The sequence below is a fragment of the Drosophila novamexicana genome, unplaced genomic scaffold, assembly GCF_003285875.2.
Source record: "Drosophila novamexicana strain 15010-1031.04,08,12 unplaced genomic scaffold, DnovRS2.1 tig00000960-arrow-arrow-pilon, whole genome shotgun sequence".
NCBI lineage: Eukaryota > Metazoa > Arthropoda > Insecta > Diptera > Drosophilidae > Drosophila > Drosophila novamexicana.
Window position 1 is genome coordinate 2,359,161 of NW_020824833.1, and position 23,798 is coordinate 2,382,958.

The 23,798-nt window shown below is 40.5% G+C and overlaps 3 protein-coding genes across 5 annotated transcripts in view; 2 read left to right on the plus strand and 1 right to left on the minus strand.

Moving 5' to 3' along the window:
• Window positions 1-19,627, minus strand: part of LOC115765243 (histone-lysine N-methyltransferase 2D) — a 43,144-nt gene extending 23,517 nt beyond the window's left edge. The window contains exon 1 of the mRNA XM_030708703.1: window positions 19,578-19,627. The gene's annotated coding sequence lies outside the window, so the exon portion shown is untranslated. The remainder of the gene's footprint in view (window positions 1-19,577) is intronic.
• LOC115765242 (E3 ubiquitin ligase complex SCF subunit scon-3) lies at window positions 56-611 on the plus strand. The gene has a single exon (XM_030708702.1). The coding sequence runs from the start codon at window positions 138-140 to the stop codon at window positions 573-575; it is 438 nt and encodes a 145-aa protein (XP_030564562.1). The 5' UTR covers window positions 56-137; the 3' UTR covers window positions 576-611.
• Window positions 4,452-5,664, plus strand: LOC115765241 (homeobox protein TGIF1-like). 3 transcript variants are annotated; one of them, XR_004018103.1, is made up of 4 exons: window positions 4,452-4,638; window positions 4,695-5,233; window positions 5,300-5,430; window positions 5,501-5,664. XR_004018103.1 is itself a non-coding variant. In XM_030708700.1 (3 exons), the coding sequence occupies exons 1-3, from the start codon at window positions 4,560-4,562 to the stop codon at window positions 5,318-5,320; spliced, it is 639 nt and encodes a 212-aa protein (XP_030564560.1). In that variant the 5' UTR covers window positions 4,452-4,559; the 3' UTR covers window positions 5,321-5,664. The 3 variants fall into 3 exon arrangements, 2 of the variants coding, with proteins under 2 accessions (XP_030564560.1, XP_030564561.1); XM_030708700.1 differs by having other exon boundaries at window positions 5,300-5,664; XM_030708701.1 differs by having other exon boundaries at window positions 4,695-5,179; window positions 5,300-5,664.
• Window positions 19,628-23,798: the final 4,171 nt, after the last annotated feature.

The following is a 23,798-nucleotide window of genomic DNA, read 5'->3' on the forward strand; positions in this document are numbered from 1 at the left end:
CAAGTATATCCTTGATAATTTCATCTGTCAAACTTTTATCGTTTCTATCGACACAACGAAAATTAATTAGCCCCTGTGTATAGAGTCGTGGCAATTTGTCAAAATCTTCAACTTAATCTTGAACAAATATTTGCACAATGAACCACGTTCGATTGGAGACAAGGGACGGATTCCTTATACGCATCGATTTTGGGGTCCTGCAGCGGTCAAAGGTCATTCAGCATATGTGCCAGTACAGCACAGCGGAAAACGCATACAAAGAGCTGATACTCCCGGTGCATGGCATCAATCACGATGTACTACTCAAAATTTTGCTCTGGATGGAATATCACAAGGGCGACGAGGAACCCGCCTGGGTCCAGAGCAAAGACGAGCCCGCCGACATCGAACGCCACATTGACGACTGGGACAAGGAGTTTCTGCGCGAGAAGCTGGCGACCGTTCGGGCCATAATGAAGGGCGCCGACTACCTGGACATACCCTGGCTGGTGAAGCTCTGTGCCCGTAAGCTTCGCATTCGCGGATCCGCAGAGCTATATCTACGCATTCTAGGAACCATAGCACCACTGGATTAGTTGATGTTAAATAGTCTGTATATCTGTATAAGTTTGTATACAACCCCCCCCCCCCCCCCCCCCCCAAAGATCATTAACTAAATTTTAACCAAATATATGTACAGTTGTGGTTCACGATGATCTTAACGCATGCCCAAATGTACATACTTAGACCGAAAGCTCTTTATTCTGAATTCGAAAATTTCAATTTGTCAAGGTGCTTTCAAAGTTGCATAAATTGTTTTATAATTATATGATCATGTAACTGAAATCCTAGCCGTTTTACAGTTTAAGAATGCGATTGCATAAGATAGACAAAACAATATGTGTAAAAATGAAACATACTCTCAAAGTCAGCCATACCCAACTCTCGTTTAAGCCCTGCTCTGCAGTTTTCTTGGTATGTGGTATGTGCGCACATTTAATGCATTTTTCGCGTGCTGCGCATTAATTTCCATACATTTTCATGTTGCACTGTAGGTTTTTGTGTATACCCTTACAGCGGGTATCATGGCCACAACACGAAAGGAAAACCCATTCAGATTAATAAGTTAACATTCTGTTGAAATTTGATTAGAATCGAACTACATTAAGATAACTCAATTGAACGAATAGAATCGAACAACTATATCAAATGATGATTATGACCATCTTTATGATCATTACAAATATGTAATAATTATTCGAATATTTAATCAAACCAGGCTTCGAGCTCTTCAACACGATATTGATTGTTATTTACATATCGTTTATTTAAGCCCAATATATACAAGTGGAACGAGTATTTACTCTTCGGCTTGCCGTTTTCTTTTTTGTTTTCATTTGATTTTCTTGTTTGCGCTGTTGTTGAACGCCTTTGTCACCGATTTCTGCGAGTGAGTGCAATGTTGTTATTGTCTGCTCACACGCATGCGCAACACCATAAACAACAACAACTGCAGCAACAACAACGCCCAGCAATTTTCACTACATAGTAAAGAAAATGTTTCGGAATTTGTTGACTTCTTCATTTGCATTTGATCGTAATACGAGTGCAATTTGATTGCATTGGCCATTGAGCAAATGCCCAAATGGCCAAACGGCCAAATGGCAGCCAGGCCCAGTGCAGGCCCTCCGCACTCGGTATTGCCGCCATTTCGAGTACTATAATTAAATCGCTTTAATTGCACAGCCATTGCACTCGAATGGGGCAATTGTGAGAACCATCGTCAGCCGCAGAAAAATGGAATCGAAATCGGAACACGGAACACGGAGTACGGAATTTGGAATTCGTAATGCGGCGATTGCACAATAAATTGCTAGCAATTTGTCGACTCTCATTGTGAATTACAAGCGCGACGCTGACTTGAATTCCAATTCCGATCTGCATTCAATTTCGAGCGCTTAACGAGCTGCCAGACAAATTGAAGCCATTTGTTGGCTATGACATGTGCAGAGGGGCCCTTCCTTAGCCCGCCAAGAACAGCTGGCAACACAATAAGAGCAGAACAACATTGCTTATATATAGCTTTCATTTTCTGTCTTTTGATTAACATAAAAAGGTTTAAGGAGTATATAGTATATACTTGATCAGGACGACGAGCTGAGTCCTTTCTCTATGTCCGCCTGTCCGTCCTATATATTCTCACTTTCTATAAGCAAAACAATTGCATAAATATCATCAATACCTCAACCCATTTCTAAAATATTGATTCAAATCAATTTTAAGGCTTTTTCTCGTATAGAAATACAGATTTAAGAAATTCTCCTGAAATTTAAATAAATTTTTCAGAGCCTCCGATCGCATACATAAACATATTTGGTTGTTTCATTTATGCCCTAAATGTTTCACAAAGATCGGACTATAGGTACCGACGCTTTTCAGAGATAAATTTCTGTGATTGTAGAGAATAAAACTAGAATGTTTGTAAGTGTAGGTGTTCAGAGTATCTCCCAGTCGGGCATTCCCAAACACTCTTATTTGTTTATACTTATATGTGAAGGTATTTCAAGTAAGTGCAATTTTTCTCGGCAAACAATAAAAGATGAACTCTAAATTCTGGTTCATTCCGATTTTAGTTGTTTTCTTTCTTATATATTTTCAAGGGGCTATCCAATTGGAATTGAACATCGGCAAAAACTGCGCCTTTTTATTTTGGCAGCTGTAATTGAAAAGCGAACAACCGCAACACGAACCGCAAAGAGCGAAAAGCGGCAGCAGCAAATGAAAATGAATTTGTTGCAGATAAAGATAAGGCCGATGATTATGATGATGACGATGCTGATGATGATGATGATGATGAGGATGATGAGGATAGGAATGGTGAGCGTGATCACAATGATGATTAAATGCTGATGATGTGAATGATGATGATGCGCGTGCCGAGGCGCCATTTGGCGTTTGGCTAACCAAAACGATCTCTGTGCAAATGTGTTAACGCTTCCGGCCAGGCCAACAAAGTTAGGCTGCGGCTTGAGCTGCAGCTGGAGTAGGAGCTGGAGCTGAACAGGCTGCCTGGCCACCTGCCACAGACGTGCTACTGTTATAACAACAGCAATAACAATAATAGCAACAACAACAACAACAACAAAACTAACTGCAGTTTGCCTTTTGATAAGTTTTAGACATTCACTTTACCTTCTCGTTCAATGCCAGAGAAAAACGCGTCATAATTTCCGCGCTGCTTTTCACAAAGCCAAAGCCAAATTCAAAAATAAAAATAAAAATAGAAAAACACAGTCTCAAGATTCAAGTTTGGATTCAACTTGGATTTGAATGGCAGCGGGTGAAAGATGAGATTGCATTTTACATGTTGGATATGAACGTATGTAATTATGGCACCATGGTCATATAATTAAGACCGCAAGTATTTGTAAATCTAATGCGAACAAATCCTGCTACAAGCTTTTGACATTTTCTAAAGATTTGCTGGGCTAACCACTCGAGGCAATCCCCCCCTGTACTAACATATGTACCATACATATATGTGTACTTTCGATTTAGCGCGAGGCAATTAAAACAACTGCCCGGAAGCCGTGCCCAAATGTCCGCTGCTCTCTGATCTCTGAACAGTTGCTGGGTTAATGGGCAGTGGAGTCGGGGGCCCAGTTTGGCCAGAACAGCCAGAACAGCCGACCCGCTAATTATGGCTAATAAATATTAGCTGCCAAAAGTGCAATAAACCAGCGGCGAAACGGCGATAAAGACAACTAAAACAGAAACCGTAACACGGTCTTACCCGAACTCAGACTGCGACTGTCACTGGGAACGAGATCGCGGACGCAGTGCAGTGCCTCCGTCTGGGATTGGTCATATATCATGTCAGTTAATTGCAGTTGAATGTGGTATTAGGCCCACATTGAAGTTTAAGCACACAATCTACTGCCATGCAAAAGAAGCACACGCATCAGTGTGCACATTGACAAAAAAACCTATAGAACCCGACCAACTTTTCAAATAAACAAACTTTTCTGGTTATTCAATTTGACTTTACAAATAATATTAACTATATAGTCTAGGTGAAATTCGAATTCAGTTCTAGTTCGAAAACAGAAAAATGCATTTTATTAAAAAATTTCAATGTTAATGTAATTTTCTTTATGAATAAACCGTTCATATGAATCAATCTTTTTTTCCAGAACCTTTCGATTAAGCAGGGCTGTTTCGTCTGCGTTAGGTTAGCTGCGATTAAGCACATTGATTTCGAAATTCTAATGGGAATCGTAATCCAGAGAGATAGGCAGAGGGAGAGAGAGAGAGAGACATTGGGGCAGCTTTCAGGTTTTCTTAGCTGCTTTTCTGACTTTAAAATGTCAGGCTAACAATAAACAAAGTCCCAGCCTCTCAGTAGGCTTTGAATTCATAAAATCAGATTTGAAATCCGGTCAAATTTTCACTTCATTATCGAAGCTTGTGCTGTAAACGCAAAGATTTTCTCTGTTTCGTTTTCAATTCGCTTGTTACTTGTTTCCGGGAATCCAGAAAGTATTCCTTGCATTACCCACCATCTATTTACTTCGGACATAATGTCGACCAACGAACTAGTCTTGACCGCCGATGTGCGGCAGAGAATTCTTGAGTATGCAAAGCGAATGGAAAGAGCCGGTAAGTCCCTTCAGCTCGAAGTAGTACAGGGTGTCATGAATATCCTCAAACTTCAGGTAGCGACCGTTTTGACAAAGAGCCAAGTGCTGACAATGGTCAAGTCCTTTTGCAACAAGAGTTGCATACTGAGCTGGACGACAGTCAAATAGCACATCCGACCGCCCAAATGCCAAATCAGACCGCTCATCTGTTGCCTGGACAAGCCAGGGCCTGCACCGACAATAGAGAAATACAAAACCACATGGATATTATGCTGGAGGAGGAGCATCCCACACGCCGCGGCAATCTGCCGCCGCACGCGGTGAAGATCCTCAAGAGCTGGCTATACGAGCATCGTTATAACGCGTATCCCAGTGAAGTGGAGAAGCGGATTCTTGCCCACAAGGGAAACATCTTAGTGCAGCAAGTAAACAACTGGTTCATCAATGCGCGCCGCCGCATTCTGCCCGGCATGATACGTCGGGATGGCAACAACCCATCACATTTTACCATCTCGCGGCGTTCCAAGAAGTCCATTCCCAACTATATGCAGTCCATGAATGTAAATATAAATAATGCCATGGATCTTGGTACAGGCTCTCCAGACTCTGATCTGGTATGTCCTCAGCCATCGCCGCTTTGGAGACTCTCGCTCACATTCCTTCTTCTTTTTACTACGCAGGATATTGACAATAGTCCTTAGGTCAATGAATAATCGCCAGACAGCTAAGGGAGAACATTGTGAACCTTGCAAGAACTAAAGAAAATGAAAGATATTTGGTACATAAAGAGACTTAAAAAGTTCACACAACAGTCGGTATTCTCCATAGTTAAATTTTAAAATAATATTTACTAATAACAAAAGCTCACGTTTGTCATTAAGGAATATAAGCTTGAAGCGTATTCAAATTGTTTATGAACTGTTCAGCAAAAAGCTTATCTACTCTGTAAAAATAAATCAATGTGAATGTCTTGGGAGCAATAAGGAGAAATAGAAAACACGTAAACAAAGGAAACATAATCGAACTATGGAAATATGCGAGTATCAATTACTATTAATTATTTTTTATAATTACTATTAATTACTTGAATATTTATAAAATAAACGTATTTGTATAAAGCATCTTTTAAGCCCAATGATCTTTTTGACTGGTTCGGTTCACGACACGAACCAGTGCCTCGCCGTGAACCTTGTTTTGCACACTTACTAATATAGCTTTTGGTATCCTATACATCAAATTTTAAAGAGAACAGTTCAATTTGTACCCATTTACCGGTTCAGGATTAGTTTCGATTCATCTAACTTATTCGACTATTCCAGGCTCAAATTACTCTGCAGCCCTGGTGTAACCATCTGTGATGCAATAGTTCTAGAGCACTTTTGGGAAAATGGCGAACCGAATGCTAGGCAAATAAGCCTTGTACCACTGTGCACTGCAAGTAGCCTGCAACTTGCAACCGGTGATTAAACAACGTTTAAACAAACGTTTTTCTGACCAGCCGATACGGCCCGCTCTGTACCACACCTCCCGCGAGATTATTGTTTGCTTTGTTTTTAGTTGAGCTTGGGTTTCGGTTTCCTCATTTGCAAGTCGGGCGACAATGCATGCCATTAAACGAGTCGAGGACTACATCAAAATCGAACATAGTTATCAGCACGCTATAAGGCAACGGTCAGCCCCAATTAGAACACTTAACACCTGGCCGGCGGGAGGGGTGCGGGGCGGGCGATCGTTCGCATTGCACAGCATTTCGTAATAATTTAATAACAATTTTTTTCTAACCGGCCAGCCGCATAGCATATCGGGGCTGTCGAAGTCGATCAATATGTTGCTTTAGTTGCTGTAGGACTAGAAATTGAATTTAATTAAAGTTGATTATTACGACAAAATGATTAATTAAGCCAATTTGAGACGCCCACTTGGCCCAAGCCGAGCCAGAGCAGCAGCTAAAAGGCCTAGATAAATATATATATATATAAATACATGCAGATACATATGTATCTGCACATGTTAGCGCACATACATAACTGCACACATGCGTTTGCATGGGCATATGGCACAGTGAGCACCAACAAGCAGCGTCCAAGTGTCGTTGTTAATGATTATTGAAGCTGGCGACATGTCTGCCTGCTAAATTGTTGCTAATGTCGTGCCATAATTCAATGCAAGCGCCTCATAAACAAACAGCTTTGTTAACGCGGCTCAGGAGTGGGGAGCTCTGCAGGGACTGAGCCGCAAATGGGCTGGCAGGTGTGGAGGGAGCAGAGGGGCTGAGGGGTAGCCGCGTAGCCGGGTAGGCGGACTGTGTACAACTCCGCTATCAGTTGCAAGTGTTGAAGTCATAAATCTGCATAATGATCATGACTATGCGAGTGCGTCTGTGTCTATGCCTGTATGTGTGCGTGCGTGTGTGTGTGTGTGTTGGCCCAAAGTGCGTGTGGGACGTGCTAACAGTTAACAACAAAGACCAAATTGGCCAAGAGTCAAATGCTATGTTTTGGTTTTTCGCATGCTCGCCAGGTGTAAAAGAGAACGAATCTGAGCCAACTCTTGACATGGCCATTCATTTTTTATACCCTGTACTCATTAAAAAGGGTTATAATATAAGGAATTATCTCCCACTATATAAAGTATAAACAATACAAATGTTCTCTAATCCCTCGAGCTGAGATGATTTATTTACGCCCGTCTGACTGTCTCTCCCTCTCTTAAAAGTTCTCTCCGTTACATTGTTATCGATACATATCGATTTTCAGAATCTTAACGAATCTCCGAGGCAGCAGTCACATATTATACATATTTCACTTTTGGGCATCTACCCCCGTTTCACCAAAGATTGCTATAAGCAAGCGCTATGGCTCAGTTTCAGTTCTAAGTTGAGCAGAATACAAATGGAAACCCATAATTGGGCTGTTCTGCGGATCTCAAAATGTTAAAATAGCTTCTCAAAATCTGGCAAACAGTCACAATGTCAGCCAAGTGACATTAACAGCCTATTTCATTGCCAATTTAGGTCCAAAGCGTTCACTTATCGCTCTTAATTGTAATTATAATTTGTCTGAGCTACAATTAAAGCTTATGCTGTGTGCCTCGCCTGTCACACCTGCCCCACCTGCCCCACCTGCCCCGCCACAATGTTGATTAGCAATAATTGCGCTACGAAACACTTTGGAGTGCCATAAAAGACCTGAACACAGATGCTTGGCATGTCTATCAGTCCCCCACTGGGGACGAGTCTTTGGATAGCTTGAGAATGCCACAGACGTCTATATTTGAGCAGCCACTTGGCGCCCAGACGAAATTGGCCAAGAAGCGTGACAAATTTCATAAACATGAGACGGCCAATGAATCTGAGGCCGGGGGCAACAGGATGCGATCAATGGCAGCATCGATGCGGCTGCGAGCGCTTTTATGGATCGTTAGAATGCCAGAAAATGCGAAATACTTGGAAATACAATTGATTGCACAGGAAGCGCATAAATTAAGCCGAAAAATACAGATACAGATACAATTGCTGCCACAGTTACAGATACAGATACAGATACAGATACAGATACAGATACAGATACCGATACCCAGAACTCATGTATGCAATGGCAGTTTGCAATTTTGCAATTGAGAGCACAAGCTGTTATTTTTGACTCGATTATTTTGCCAGAAACGTGCATTTGGAATCAATCAGACATTGCCCGAGCTTATGACAAGTTTATTGTAGCAACAGATACAGATACAGATACGAATACAGATACAGCTACAGCTGGAGATACAAGTGCAGTGGCAGATTAAATAGTTGCTGATCTATTCCGATCTTATCCAGCTGACAGATGTGACACTGACAATGTGTTCAAACGAACCGATCGATGGGACCACCGCGTGTGGCTGCCACAACGGCAACAAGCGATTGACATGGACACAGACACAAACACGGACTTGGAATTGGACACGGGCACGACACACGGCTTACAAGCTGGCAGGGACTTGGCCAACTGCCAATAGGCCGAAGCAAGGCGGGCTCAAAAGCGACAAAATTTGAATTGGAATTAGTTACACGAGGGTCAACTGATAAGTTGCCAATATAGCAGTGTGCCCGGCTCGGCTTCAGTTCCTTTTTGTCTGTACATAAATTTCTTAAAAGTTGTATCCATTAAGTTGAAGGTTGTATATATTTTACTCTAGTAGCAAGAGACAATATCGGATAGATAGACTTGTGTCCATAAGACAATCACACAAATTCCTAGTATCGGAAAGTTGATTGGATATGTTTGATAAATATTGATATATCATCATTTGGATTACACAGATTATAATCAGTTTGTAAAATATTGGATACCCTGTAGTTAACCCTGAGCAGTATTGACAGCCCGCTCGCTCTCTCTCTCCTTTTGTCTGTCGGTCAGAGAGACTACAGGGTACTTATTACCTATAAGCAACCTGTTACTACTTGATTTTGTTTGTCATCGTCAAAACAGCTCGAGTGTAAATTCAAATAATTTGTACGATAAATTAAAATTAATTATAGCCAAAAAAATGTACGATATATTTAAACGCATTATATGTAAGCCAGATAAATTTTAACATTGGCTGCGTAGTATCACAAAATATGCGATTATTTTATTATTATTACAATTATAAATATTAATTTTGCTTGCTTTTTAACTGACAATCGCCTCTCTTAGCAATGTGGCAATGCACATTTTGAGTTCTTCGGCACCTGCCATATTGAAAAGATACTTTTCATAAATACTCACAATGTTCATAGGCTTTTGCAATTTCAGTTAACAATTTCCTCATTTGCTGCGATCGAAAATAAATTAAATAATGTTAACATAATTGTAATCTCAAATTGTTTGGCCCAAAGCGAAATGTGCGACACGCCCCGCAACAAGCGGCGATCCAAATGCGCAGATAAATTCCCAATAATACGAGCAAAAATTTAAGCACATGATGCAGAGCGAGAAAAAGAGATACACACACACACACACACATACGTGATGTTGCATCATTGACAAAGTTGTGTGGCATAATTTGGCCGCTGATTGTTTTTTGCAATTTGAGGATCAAATTAAACAATTGCATAATGCAAACAAATTGCGCCTAGAAAACCGAATACTTAAAGCGCAATATTTTAAAGCATCCAATAAACAAATGAATTCAGGTTGAGCCTCTAAAACTGTTAACCTGAGGCAGGACTTTCAAACTGTGTGCTTAGCAAATTTACGGACAGGACGACAGACGGAATAAGAGAGGGAGATAAAACAACAAGAACGAAGTCTGCACTAGAACTAGTTGAGAATTACAGCGCTCAGAATGTGAAAAATGTGCTGAAGAAAACACTTTATATAAACTTTGTGCTCAACTCAAATGTTGCTAAATAGATTTAATACGCAACACTAGTCTATAACTATGCAATGGAAGATATAGACAGTTGCCAGATATAGAAAATTGGAGGAATAGAAAGGTATGAGCAATTGCTATTATTTCAATTAAAACTCAAAAGAACCCACAGCTTAGATGCGCCCTGATAATTCACAGATCTGGGCACGGTATTGTAGTGCACATTACGAAGATTCCGATCGGTTCCGTTCATGTACTTCAATAAATTTCAATAATTTTTAGCTGTCGACGACTACCCGCTGAGTATTATGCTGATTGGCTGACAACGGGGTGCGCTGACACTTACTTGATCGGAATCGGAATTGGAGTCGGAATCAGAGTGGATGTTGGGGCTGCCGTTGGAGTCGGAGCAACCTTGGATGTGTGTGAAACCCGTTATGGCCGGATAGCCATTATCTTGTTGCATATTTTCCAAGACATGCCTACGAACATAATTGGGTTTTAATTGATACAGAAAAACAAAAAATACAACAAAAAAATCAAACAGAAAACTGAATTCGAATAACTGAAAACCCGAAAAACCAACATGCAAATTCTAGTAAAGGGAAGTGATTAATTTCCATTCGAGTTCGAGTGTCTAGTTTGCTTTTTCATATGAATGTGTGTGTCTGTGTTTGTGTGTGTGTGTGGTTGTGTGTGCGTGTGTGTGGATATATATCATATTGAATTACCAGCGGCCTTAACAACACAATTATGACTTGTTTCGACTGGCGACCAAAAAGCCAAGCGGCCAATTGAATTGGCCTAATGAGTGCAACGAATTTGACAGCCTAACCGCAAAAATGTGCCCAAGTATTCGTTTCGTATAGGCCATATCTATAGAGTTGGAAGCAAGCTCGCATGGCAATCCATAATGCAGCTAATCGAAGCGATTGTCAATTCGAATTCGACTGCGAGCTCCAAATTGTGTGAAAGGGCCCTCGCGCCAGCGACAACGACATTGTCAACATTCATGAATACCACTGAATATTTACATCCATATATATTCACACTGATATACCTATATATGGATACATTGTATCTGCGTATCAGCGCTTTTGTGCGGCTACCAATCACAAAGTCACGCCCACGATATTTACATACAAGTAAGTATAGAAAACAAAGCCAAGCAAAGCTATTCCATGCATTCATCTAGAAATACAGGTATACTTATATTCGTATCTATAAAAGCATTTTTTACAAAGTGGTTCGTTTTTTGGCAAGAAATATACTTTAAGAATGTCTTAAGAAACACTCTAGAAATCGAACAAGAGTGTTGGAATTAGTTATTGTATCTTTAAAGGACACTCTAATAAAAAATATATATTTTTTCATTACAAAACAAACATTTAAACAGCACAAAGCCCATTCTCAAGCAAAGCATGTCTAATCAAAATTGTATTCATTTATAAAAATCAATTTTTTAAGAGTCGAAAACCTTCTCACCTTGAAAACGAACAAATTATTTGCATTCAAAGTGACATCATATAAATTTACAGATAATTTCATTTATAACATTTCGATGAAATTGCATTCTTGGGTAAACACAATTTTATATACTTCTCGAAATTTATTAAACTTAATACTTCTTGAAAAAAAAAATATATATATATATATATTTTAACTTAATTCTTGAGTATAAATATTTGAATATATTTCTCAATTGCTGGCCATCGCCAACGCTAACAAAACTGATATACCCCACGCTACCCTATAGCTTGGGCACACAATGCTGCAATTCATCAGCAGGCAATTAGCATACAGCCATAAAGCGAAATCCAACGACCGACTTAATGGAGTCATTTTGGGGCTATGGAGCGCCTAAAGCTTTTAGGCCATAGCCAATCTAGATGCAACCCCCGCCAGTCAGCACCCAGCCACACCCCAACCCCAAAATATCTTGGCGCTGACTGTGCCAAAGACGCTGACATGTCTGTGTGTGTGAGTGTGACTTTGTGTGTGTGCTTATACGAGTGTATTTACATTTTGTCTTGGTTGGGCGCAATAATGCTAAAGTTCGTTTCTTAAGTCTTTCGTTTTATCGGCGTCAAATTGCACAAATGCGCAAAACAGCAACTTTTACTTTTATTTAACGGCTCGTGCAACGATAAAAACTAAACTTTACACATACGAAACACCCAAATATTAACAACAAAAACAACAGCAGCAGCTGGTAAATATCTTTGGCCTGGAGATAATAATTTGCTATCTCAAATATTTTGCTATGTCAGCAACAATTTTTGTGTTTCTGGTATTAACTGAGACTTGCTTTGGCTAAGACATAAAGTTCAACATCAACAACAAATTCGGGTGGGTGTTGTTGCAGCTGGATTTGCAGTTGCAGTTGCACTAGTTGATTAACGTTAATTGGATGTGCTGCGACTTGCCACAGGCAGTACACGCAGAGTTTGGGGCGTGGCCTTACGGCTTAGAATGTGCGGCATAGAGAAAGCTCTGCCGATTTTTGAAACAGCCAAAAGAGCTCCGAAAATATGAAAAGGAAAATAAGCTAAAATAGAGACGAAAATCGGTGCCAAGGTTGCCGCGAGACACAGTCAAAGCCATAATTAGATCAACAGTCATAATTTTTATAGTTGTAATTATTGTGGCTTGTTACAGTAGGGCGCCAGCAACAATGGCAACTGCAACAACAACAACAACAACAGCAACAACAAACACCAAAAAAGACCGCCTTAAAATTTGAAGCAATAACGAAATTAAAAAAAAAAAACACTTTAATTTGAGCGCATTTCATTTTGTCAAGTCGCTTGGCCTGTTGGCTTTTTATTGTTAGCAGCCAGTTGTTGTTGCTGTTTGTTGTTGTTGCTTTTGTTTTATAAACAAATAGAAACAACCACAGGCAACAATGGGGCATGTTTGTAGGGCGGTCGCGGCTTTGCCTCAATTCTAGCCGCAAATTCGTAGCCAATTTAAATGTCATTGCGCCATTTTGATTTCGATTTTATTTGCTTTCCCGCATTTAATTCGAAATTGAATCGAAAACACAACAAAACAAAATACAAACTGAACCAGCTCGAACAGAAACTAAATCAAACCAAAAACCTATACAAGCTATACGAAACAAAACGAAACGAAACCTTATCAATCGCAATCAATTCATCTATAAACAAGAGCGTTGCGGGCAATCAAATTGGAATGGAACTGCAGCCGATAGACGATCAGCGGCTGGAGGGTAGCGGGCAGGGGCAGCAGGTACAAGAGGTCAGGCTCGGGTTCACGAAAGGCGTCAACTGGCCACTCACAAAGCGATTGCAGATACAACTGTCAGATAAGACAAACAACGTTTGAAAGTGAAAGCCCCGCCGTTATGTTCTCCGGCCAGGATCAGCTGGAGGTGCTGAAAGCCAAACCTAAAGCATGAATCGAGACCTTCGAACCGATCGAATGCAGCAAAAAGCGACCCCATTTTAACCATTCGCTCCATTTGGCTTTGTTTTTGTTTGTATTTGTTGAAAACCAAAATTTACTTTGTATCTCTAATTTTGAAGATTCGTGGTTAAAAGCTCAGAAATCCTTGATATTCATATTCGTATTTCATATTCCTAAAATTTAACTTTTTTATACCATGAACCCATTAAAAATGGGTAAAAAGGGTATATTGTATTTGTGCGAAAGCCAAATGTATGTAACAGGCAGAAGGAAGCATCTCCGACCCCATAAAGTATATATATTCTTGATCAGCATCAATAGCCGAGTCGATCTAGCCATGTCCGTCTGTCCGTCCGTCCGTATGTATGAACGCAAGGATCTCAGAACCTATAAAAGCTAGAGACTTGAAATTTTAGATGTAGGTGCTCCTAGTTTCCGCGCAGATCGAGTTTGTTTCCGATAATCGATAACTTCCTCCGTTTCCAAGCAATCGACAAAAGTCGATATCGATATCCTGTTTTTTGAGCAATTTTGGTAATTAATAAGAGCTAGAGTCACCAAACTAGACATAAAGCTTCTAAAATAGAATATATATATGCATTTGATGTTGGAAGAAGAGGGTTCAGGGTATTCCCTAGTCGGGAGCTCCCGACTAGAACCTCTTACTTGTTAATATTCCTGTAAGTATATCCCTAAGTATATCAAGAGAAACCTATTTTCCATTTATTTGATATTCGGAATGACATAACATTTAATGCGCATCCATTGTGGTCAAAAGATTTTCGATTAAAGGATTGAATAAATCCAGTTTTCACTTGAGTTTATTTCCTTGAACATCCAGCAAAATCACTTGGTCGCACCTTAGAGCCACATGCTGGTGGCCTTACTTTGAAGCGCGCCACTCTTGAAGCACTCACGCACTCAAAGCCAACTACTTAACTTGGTCAATGGCCATCGGGGCAGCAGCTGGCAGCCAAGTTGGCAGCTTGGCAAGTTGCTTGTCCAAGAAGCACCGACAGCAAATAGAGCGTGTCCAGGCCAGACGCTTGGCCAACTGTGTCTGCAATTTGAAAGTGCCGCAAATGAATCAATGATTCAATGAATCAATGAGTCAATCAGTCAATCAGACAATCATAGCGGTTCAGAAACATGCCCCGAATTGTGGCAACACTGCGATCGCCTTGCGCTGTGTGTTCTTGAGAATTGTCGCATTGGGAATTCTCTCATCGCATTCCTTGGCACCACATGCGGCATCGGCTGCTGCTGTTGGTGGCCTGTGGTGCGGCAGCGGCTGCGGCGGCGACTGCAACTGCGACTCCGAGTCGCATTTGTATTCGTATGTGGCGCGAGGTCTTGACATTGTACCTTGAGCAGTGTCATGATTTGCTCTCGTCGGCGCTGTTGCCGCCTGTTGCTCATGTCATCGTCAAATGTAAATGAAAAGCTGCCAAATCAAATCAGAGCTAATTGTTTGCCGATTGTCCGAGTGTGTGTGTGTGTGTATAACAAGGCATGGCCAACATTAACGACAGCATCCACACCCTGTGGGCGTTGCACATAGACAGAAAACATTGCTGCTCCACATTTGCCAACGGCCGTGCACTGTTGACTCATCGAGGCCGGGAGAAGGTTTTCGGGGCAAGTACTAGCAACAAACTAATAACAACAACTCGCCACTCGAACTCGCCACTCGCCACTCGCCACTCGCCACTCGCCACTTGCCACTCGCCAGAGCGACTCGCAACGGCAACTACAAGCAAACACTCTAAGCCAAATTGCAGTTGCACAACCCAAACTATTGATAAACAGTATGTGACGCGCTTGACTGGCTGTTGCCACAGCAAAATTCTTGGCAAGGCTCAATCATGGCTGCAACTACCAAAGTGGCTTATTTCCAAGTATTTATTTCGAATTGAATTCATGAGCCCACAGCTGGGCCCATATATGATGTCAACGACATCTACTCAGTATTTAACACTGGAAATGTTTATCAAATCCGAATGCAAAGCTCATCAATTGCATTCGGCACCTTTGATCGGACGCCCACAGCACTCGCTGGCATCTAGCTGGATCGGTCGACACCATATAGGGTTTCAGCTCTTCGAGTTCTATGGCTCTATGTAGTTAGGATTTGCTCAGCAAAGCTCACATGCAATATTTTGTTCATGCGATTATTTTAAAAATAGAAATTACTTGTCATTGTAATATGAAATAAAAAGCTAAACAACTTTTTTTAATTGTTTTGCGATTGATATTCTAAGCAGCAATTGGTGATGTCAACAACTAGGTAAATACTAATATGTAGCTATCGGCAAGACTATGCTACTAGCATATACCCTGTATCCAGTGTCTTAGTCGTTAGCGAATTCTCAGAATATAAAAACACGATTAAAAAGGGTGTGATTAATGTGCTAATGCATAATCCTTGACATGTGAGAGTGGCCGACTATAAGATACCCTATGATATGCTAAAGAGCCCTCACACTATTCATTTTCAGGGTCATACAATAATACAATAGGCATAGTAGCCAAAAAGCCAAATCCTGGGGGACAATGATTGTCAAACTGCGACTCGCGAATGCGGCTTTTTGTGACTTATAGAATTGGGCGTAGCATTGCGATTTTTAGCTCGAATAGTTGAGACGACGTACATTGCGCAGAATCAGTATTCCCTCTTCCAATTTATGAACAGAGTACAATAATTCTCACATATTAGCATTTTGTTATAAATACGGCTATTAAGATTTGTTAAGTTTAATGTTTATTCCATGTTCAACAAAAGAGGCTATAAAAACAAAAGATATATATGCATATACATATATAAACTAATTAGTTATATAATTGAAGCTACAATAAACTGTGAAACGAATTGCCTTCATTTAAGTATTTCTTGCTATTTGAAAATGAAAGTTACTGCAGATTGGCTAAAAAATATTTGTTAGGATTACGCAAAATGTTCGATTCATACAAAATTTTTTTTTCTTTTTCTAAACATATTACTCATACGCCAGTTGGTCGGTTGGTCGGTTGGTCGGTTGGTCGATTGCCACAATTCGTTTTCTTAATCAATTAGCAGCTTTTTGTGAGTAAAAGCCTCTCTCTCTATCTCGCGCTCCCTCTCTCTCCCCCCTCTCTTTAAGGGCAAACGAGTTAGACTTCTGTGAGCATTTACTTGGTGCATTCAAGAACTTCTCAATTTCTAGTCACTTTCAAGATCATCAAATCATGGTTTTAGTTGCCTAATCAGCTGTCAGACTTTTTTCTGTTGCATGCCGCAATCTGTGCCACTGCCTGCTGTTTTTTTTTTGTTTTGTTTTGTTTTATGGCACTGTGTCATCGGTCTGGCAGCAGCACTCGCATATGAGCACATATATATGCAGATAGGGCGTCTGGCAGTCCGAAGTTATTCGAGTCCAAGTCCCTGACGGGCCACAGCGAAGCATTTCATGGCACGTCTCATGCCTCATGGCTTATATCTCATGCCTCATGCCTCATGCCTCATGCCTCATGCCTCATGCCTCATGCCTACAGTCTGCAGTCTACAGTCTACAGTCTACAGTCTACAGTCTACAGTCTTGAGTCTTGAGTCTAGTGTCTAGTGTTTGTGTCTTGTCATTTGCCATTTTTCACACTGGAAGCTGGCAGAAGGCGAACGCAAAGTACAAAGATAAACATTTTGCATGGCCATTGCTAAAACTCATATAATTACAAGAAGCTGTCGCCGGGCAGCCCCTGACAACAACTGCCAACAACAACAACAACAAAAGCAACAGCAACAGCAAACAAATGCAAAAATACAGTTGGCAAATTTGCCAAACAATGCAGATCGCTGGGCACGAAGTCGCCAAATGTCGCATTGATGGAACTTTTTCTTTTGTCGGCTGCGCGGCTGCATTTGCAGTTGCCCCATGCCCACCCCCGCTTACCCTCCGCCCGATCGTCTGGGGCTGCGGCCTGGCCAGTGTGGCAATTATGGGTCTCGACTCGTGCCACGCGTCCGCATTTACTGTACCACAAAATAATGTGCACTTTGCAGCTCAAATTGTTGCCGCCGCTCGGCTGCAGCAGATTATCGACTCTGATGTTCGATGCAGCCGAATACATACATGTTTGTATGTTTGTATGCTTGTGTGTACAGTAGAACGTCTTTAATGTGGGCTGCATCAAACGAAGAATTTCATTTCGGAATATCTGCACAATCCTGTCAATGCTTTACAGTAAGCACTCTTTAAACGAATACTTTTTTGGGGAATTGCGATATGGACAGTTTTGGTTCAATTAAACTCGTACTAGAAACGGAACAGTATTAAATCAAATTCTAATAACTATTAAGCTAAAAACAAAATAGCCTTAAATGAAGAACGCCAATGCTGAAAAGATTCTAATTGGAATTGAAGCTAATTAAGTTCAATTAAATAATCACTCTCTCTCCCTCTCTTGCTCCGCGTCGAATAAAATTCCTGTCGATTTGGGCTATTTCTCGCTCTTTTCACTCCTCATTTTCTCTCTCTTGATATATTTTTTACTCTATATCTAAATAAAACTTTTTAAGCCGCATATTTTAACTGTTTTCGGAGACTATATTTTAATGGACTTGTTTTGTCTTATGACATGTGTAAGACATATTTTAAACTTTTTACAACTCTTTTAAAAATGTGTCTAAGAAACACAAGAAGTTGACAGCTTAAACAGCTTACATAAAATATAAACCCTAATGCCCGATGTCTGGAATAACCAACTCAATATACTGTATATAAGTATATAAGCAGTATTTAGCATATAGTTAGTATACATATATGCATACATACACACTTATATAGCTGAGACATTATTGTGGCTATCAGAGCTGATTTTAAGTAAGATCTAGTATACATTCATTTTGTCGAAAGTCCTCGTCCTCTAGTTTAACTGTACCACAATGGACATCGACTGTAAAACAGATTTGTATGTGTGCATATGCTTACACATGTATCTAGATACATGCATGCATATGCATACATGCATACATGCATACATACATATTTATATAGCCTGTACTTTGTGTGGCAAAGAGCAAGAGAGACTGCCCCATCGTTTATTGCAGCGACTGCTTAAATGGAGCAACTGCGGGGCTGGAGCTGGAGCGACACAGTTACAGTTACATTTACTGTTACAGTTACAGTTACAGTTGCAGTTGCAGTTGCCGCTATAGTAACGGTTTAGCGTTAAGCGCTGCGACTGGCGATTTTTGGTTTGTTTATTTTCTGTTTTGTTTTTGTTTTTTTTTTTATTTTGGCAGCAGGTTCACAACGAACGCGGCATACGCTGCTCTTGAGGTTTGGGCAAATGGCCTGGACAACTGGCAATTGGCAATTGGCAACTGGCAACTGGCAACCGTGCAGCATGCCACATGGAGCGCTGCCATATCCGAGTTGTCCATGTGCCGCACGCAGCTGAGAGCAGAGCACTGGAAACGAGAGCAAAAGCAGTCAATGTTGTTGTTTTTGTTATTGTTGTTTTGGCTTTCGGTCAACCATTTGTTGTTGTTTTTGGTTTTTGTTTTCTTAGCAGTTTAGCGCCCGTTTTCGTGTCCCCGGTGCCAGTGTCCACGTACCAACATTGGCCTAATGTTGCACATTGTGTGCTGATCTTGTTTATTATGCAAGAAAGCTGCCAAAGTAAGCCAGCGACAACAGCAGCAGCAACAACAACAACAACAAGCACTGAACGCAACATACATGCAACCAAAGCACGAAAGAAAAGTAATTTACAATAAACTCGAAACTTTCATACTCTTTGCAGAGCTAATATATAAGAATCTCGAGAAGAAAAGACGATCCATTAAGTTACAGAATAAAATATACATTTAGACAGATAAGCGCTTAATGCTGTGCACCGTTAGCTAAAAGAACATAACATCAGGAAACATATGCTCATTCGGATTCTCACAAAACGACACACAAACATAATATATGTAGTTAGAGTAAAACGCCCTGTCAGAGCATTTCGTAACACCCATCAGGAAAACTAATTCACTTTCGTATTATATCATGCTCAGAAACTAAAACTAGATACACATGTAGATATTGGCAGAAAAGATTTATATGTTTGCTTTAATTAATTTCAGTACTTTCAGTACTTTCACGTGAATGGCGCATTGCACATACAAATGCCCAATTTAGGGTCGCGTTTAATAATATGCATATGAGAAAATACCTTTTGCAGTTGTTGTGCTCGCTGTTAATGGCTGCCCACTGTTTCACTTCACTTGATGCACACAACAAAAATAAATAAACAATCAACATACATATGTATATTATAATTTGGAATAAGAAACACGCACCGAACTCACATACATATAAAACCAAAATGAAAGGCAGCGCGTGCCAAGTTCGATCGTTGAATCGTTTTCAAAAGAACCCGCCAAACGCGAGTGCATAACCATTCAAAGCTGAACTGGACTACACAGCTACGGCTACTGTCTACTGTCTACTGTCTACTGTCTACTGTCTACTGCTACTGCTACTGGAGTGCCAGCAGACAACTGCGCGAGCAGCGCGCTGCGGGCTCTGCACAGCGCGCGTCGCTGCGGCAGCAAAATGGAAACGAAACGCGGCAGCATGGAAACGAAACGAAAGTGGGCGTCAGGCAGCGTGCGTCGCGTGTAGGCCTAAGGCATTTGGGAACAAACTGAAACTGGAACGGCAACTGGAACTGGAACTGGAACTAGTCTGAATGGTTCTGCGCTGGGGCGACATGCGGAACTGGGTCGGGTCAAAGGGTAGCATTTTGTTTTTAGCCAAACCTAGCAACTGTTCCGCTCGGGACTTGTTCAATTTGATCAGTATTTCGTTTTTTGTTTAACTCGTGTGTAAAAACTAGGAGTAAGGGAAATAACACAACATTAGCAAACAGGTAACTAAGTACTATCTAAATTAGTATTATCTAAACGAATGTGTTTTAGTCCATATCACCAACCATTCAACATGTTGCTATATCTACATGACTTGCCGTAGGCATTATTCGTATTCTTTTTGCATTTAACAATCAGAGATCGAAGATATTGTAAAATACTGTTTTGGATGTATTCACGTATTGAAAAACTTTGCAGAGGTGAACATTGCAGACTCAACTAGAGTCTTGTTTTATATTAAACATGTTCATGTACACCTGTCCCAATTTTTACCCTTCAAATAAAATAAGGCTGAATTATATGCACTTCGACTGAATGTATTTCACGAAAACCTTCATTCAATGCCACATTCGTGCTGATATTCATATCTAGCACGTATAAAGAATCATAATAAACGTTCCGCCGATTCTCAAGCATTCAATGCTCTTCCTGTCCAAATCGCCCCATTAGGAACACAGCGAAATACCTACTCGTAAATTTGCTATGCCACCTGCCACCAGCCATTTGTGTGGGGCAAGGTCAGCGACGAGTTGACAGCCCAAGTGGCCACCGGTGAGCATCGATGGTCGCGTGGATCGCCTTGATTGTTGCGGTTCAGTGCAACTGGCTCGGAAGTGATTCTCTTTGCTTAGCGTTATACTCTTCCATAAGGTATTACACTATACTTGCGAACGAGCCTTCGATTTGTGCAGGCATCTCGATTATATTATATCGGATAACTACATAACGCAATCAATCTTATATTAACTTGACTATATTATATCGAATAACTGCATAATGCTGTTTTCTATTAGCAAATGTGCAATGCCTAATTCTCCATATCTGATCAAAATCGAAGCCCTACATCATATAGTTGAGATGGAAACTATAAATCATCTTTAAAAACAGTTTGACCATATATTATATATTATATATTTATCTATAGCTGAGATAGATATTGCTGTCATGGGAATGTGAGCACGAGCTGACTAAACTCATACTTGAAGAGATCTTCGATAGGCTACCTATGAATTAACCTAAAGCTGTTTAATGAATCGGTCTGCAAGGGTATTCAATCTTCGGCTTGCGAAGATAGCCGTTCTTGTTTGTTCGTTTTGTTCGCATCGTCTGGCCCAAGTTGAGGTCGGAGCTTCCTCTGGGGGGGCACTGCGCAGCGTTGCAGAAAACTAACCGCTTGGGAGCACTGAGACGCCTTTGTACAAGACTGGCCTCAAGTCCGGCATAAATTAGATCGGCCGGCGATAGCACAGAAACTATGACTGGCAATCTGGCAGATCAATAAGTTTGAAATTTGCGCTGATATGTCTGATACTTAGTCTTCAAGCTATAATTAGTGAAAAATTAATCAGCTTACCTCAATCTGTGGCTGGAATTCGGCTTGGCTGCCCGTCTGGGATACCAGATCTAAAACAGGTTGTGTTCAATTATTATTTGGCCAGCGCCAAAACAACACATCACAAAAAAAACACACACACACACACAGTCACACACGCACACGACAAATATTCTTTTTTGGATTGAGCAAAAAGTGCACACAGCCTCAGCAAATTATTCGATTTGCATTATTCAAAACGTATATCATAAATCATGTGTGCGTTACAAAAACAAAACAAAAATGTTTCAAAATTCACCGCAAAAAAAAAGAGGAAGAAAAACAATATTTGAAACCGAAAAAATGAAAAAAAAAAAAAAAAAAACGTTGTCATCGACAAGAAATTAACAACATTTAACACTGGGCCATTAATTATACAAATAACTGTTGCTAGCGTTTAACAAATATCAAATTGCCAATGATGAGGGTACACGGCCATTAGGAGAGCTCGCAAATTAGCAATCGTGAATTGAATACACTCGTTTATTTGGGCTACCGGCGCAACGGATTCACTTGCTGTCAACTCTGCGACAGGCTCTTAAAATCACATTTGACACCTGCTCACTTTGACAGCGGGTCACTCAAGGGCTCCGCCAAACAGTCTGCAAGTTTATTCGGCGTTTCGAATTCGACTTGGCGCGCCAACCTCTGTGGATCTGTAGATTGATCAAATGATCAATTCGTCTGTTTAGTCTAGTCTCTCAGCTCTGCAGTGCGAGTTCACGTCAGCTCTGGCCGAATGCACAACACCGACTAACGCGCACGTTCCCCGTGTGATAAAGCCAAAGCTTTGCCGCAGCTGGCCGCGGAACAAGCGCATTGCGACTTAAGCTGCGATCACACTAGCACCAGCTACTTGGCATGTCAGTTGGGAAATAGCGTTTACCAAAACCGCTGCAAAATCAAAATATTCACATAGGACCCATGCAGAGGGTATTCGAATTTTGTGTCAAAATGTGTCATAGATGACATCTCCGACCCCAAAAAGCTAAAGCTGAGCTATTCCAGGCATAACTTCAAACATTGCCGAAAGTTTGGCTTAATCAATCGCCAAGAAAATTTGGTTCAAATTTGGTTATTTGAAACACTTTCTTGGATAGAAGTTGACCTAAACTCAGAATTTATCGCTACGTATGTCTATAAATGACATGATTTTCATTAATAACTCGCGACCAGGCGAAATGCTTAAGACTGCGACCATATGTCAGTCATGCTCTTTTACATTTGTTTTAACATTAACCAAAATCTTACTTTAATCGGTGCTAAAAAGTTAAATGGCATGTAGGAAAAAACAAACGATAAAACAACGCGTAAAGTAGGACAATAATCATTCAACTGTTGCCATATACGAATAGCTACATTAATCAAGCAAATTTATAGAACTTTCTTTCATCTTTTTCAGTCCCAATTAGATGAGCTGTCCAAATGATTCAATCAGGAGCCCGACTCGAAAGCTAATGTGTGGATATATTAATGTTTTAGCCTAATAACAATAGTAATGATTTAAGTAATAATAGCAATAATAGCAATAATAGTAATAATATATAGTAATAATAGCAACAATCGTAATAATAGTAATAATAATAATTATAACTTTATATTCGACAATTACTGGAATAATGATACTAATAATAAAAGTATTTCTTATAGGAATAAATGGATAATATTAATATGAAATTGTTTCTATTGAAGTTTTTTCATTGAACTGAGCTCGTCTGAACGCAGCTTTACCCTGACGACGCGCAACAAGTGGAAATGAAACGAATGTGAAATGTCTTTGCTGCATGCAAGAAGGAGAACACGGGCCGGGTGGGGCGGAGCAGGGGGCGGGCACATGTCTCAAATATGCTAATGATAAACAATCAACATTAAAACATTTAGTGAAATGTATTTGTTTTTGCCATGGGTAAGGTGGGCGCAAGGATATACAAATTTGCAACAACTTGTCCAACTAGCCCACAATTTATGCAAATCTGTTCATTATGAAACTTGGCAATCGTTAGGGGAAGAGTTATTGCAGGGGCAAAGACAGATAAATCTGTCCATATGCAAATGTGTTTCATTTGGAACCTGCGAAAGGTAAACGATCTTAGTGTAGAACAGAAGTGCATAGTTTCATTTTTAGCACACTAGACTCTTCTCATGGAATATA

Bases quoted from the DNA above. Each gene is read 5' to 3' on its own strand.
- LOC115765242 (XM_030708702.1), top strand. From the start codon at position 138: ATGAACCACGTTCGATTGGAGACAAGGGACGGATTCCTTATACGCATC.
- LOC115765241 (XM_030708700.1), top strand. From the start codon at position 4,560: ATGTCGACCAACGAACTAGTCTTGACCGCCGATGTGCGGCAGAGAATT. The intron at 4,639-4,694 runs GTAAGTCCCTTC...CTCAAACTTCAG, and splicing joins AAAGCGAATGGAAAGAGCCG to GTAGCGACCGTTTTGACAAA. The intron at 5,234-5,299 runs GTATGTCCTCAG...TTTACTACGCAG, and splicing joins GCTCTCCAGACTCTGATCTG to GATATTGACAATAGTCCTTA.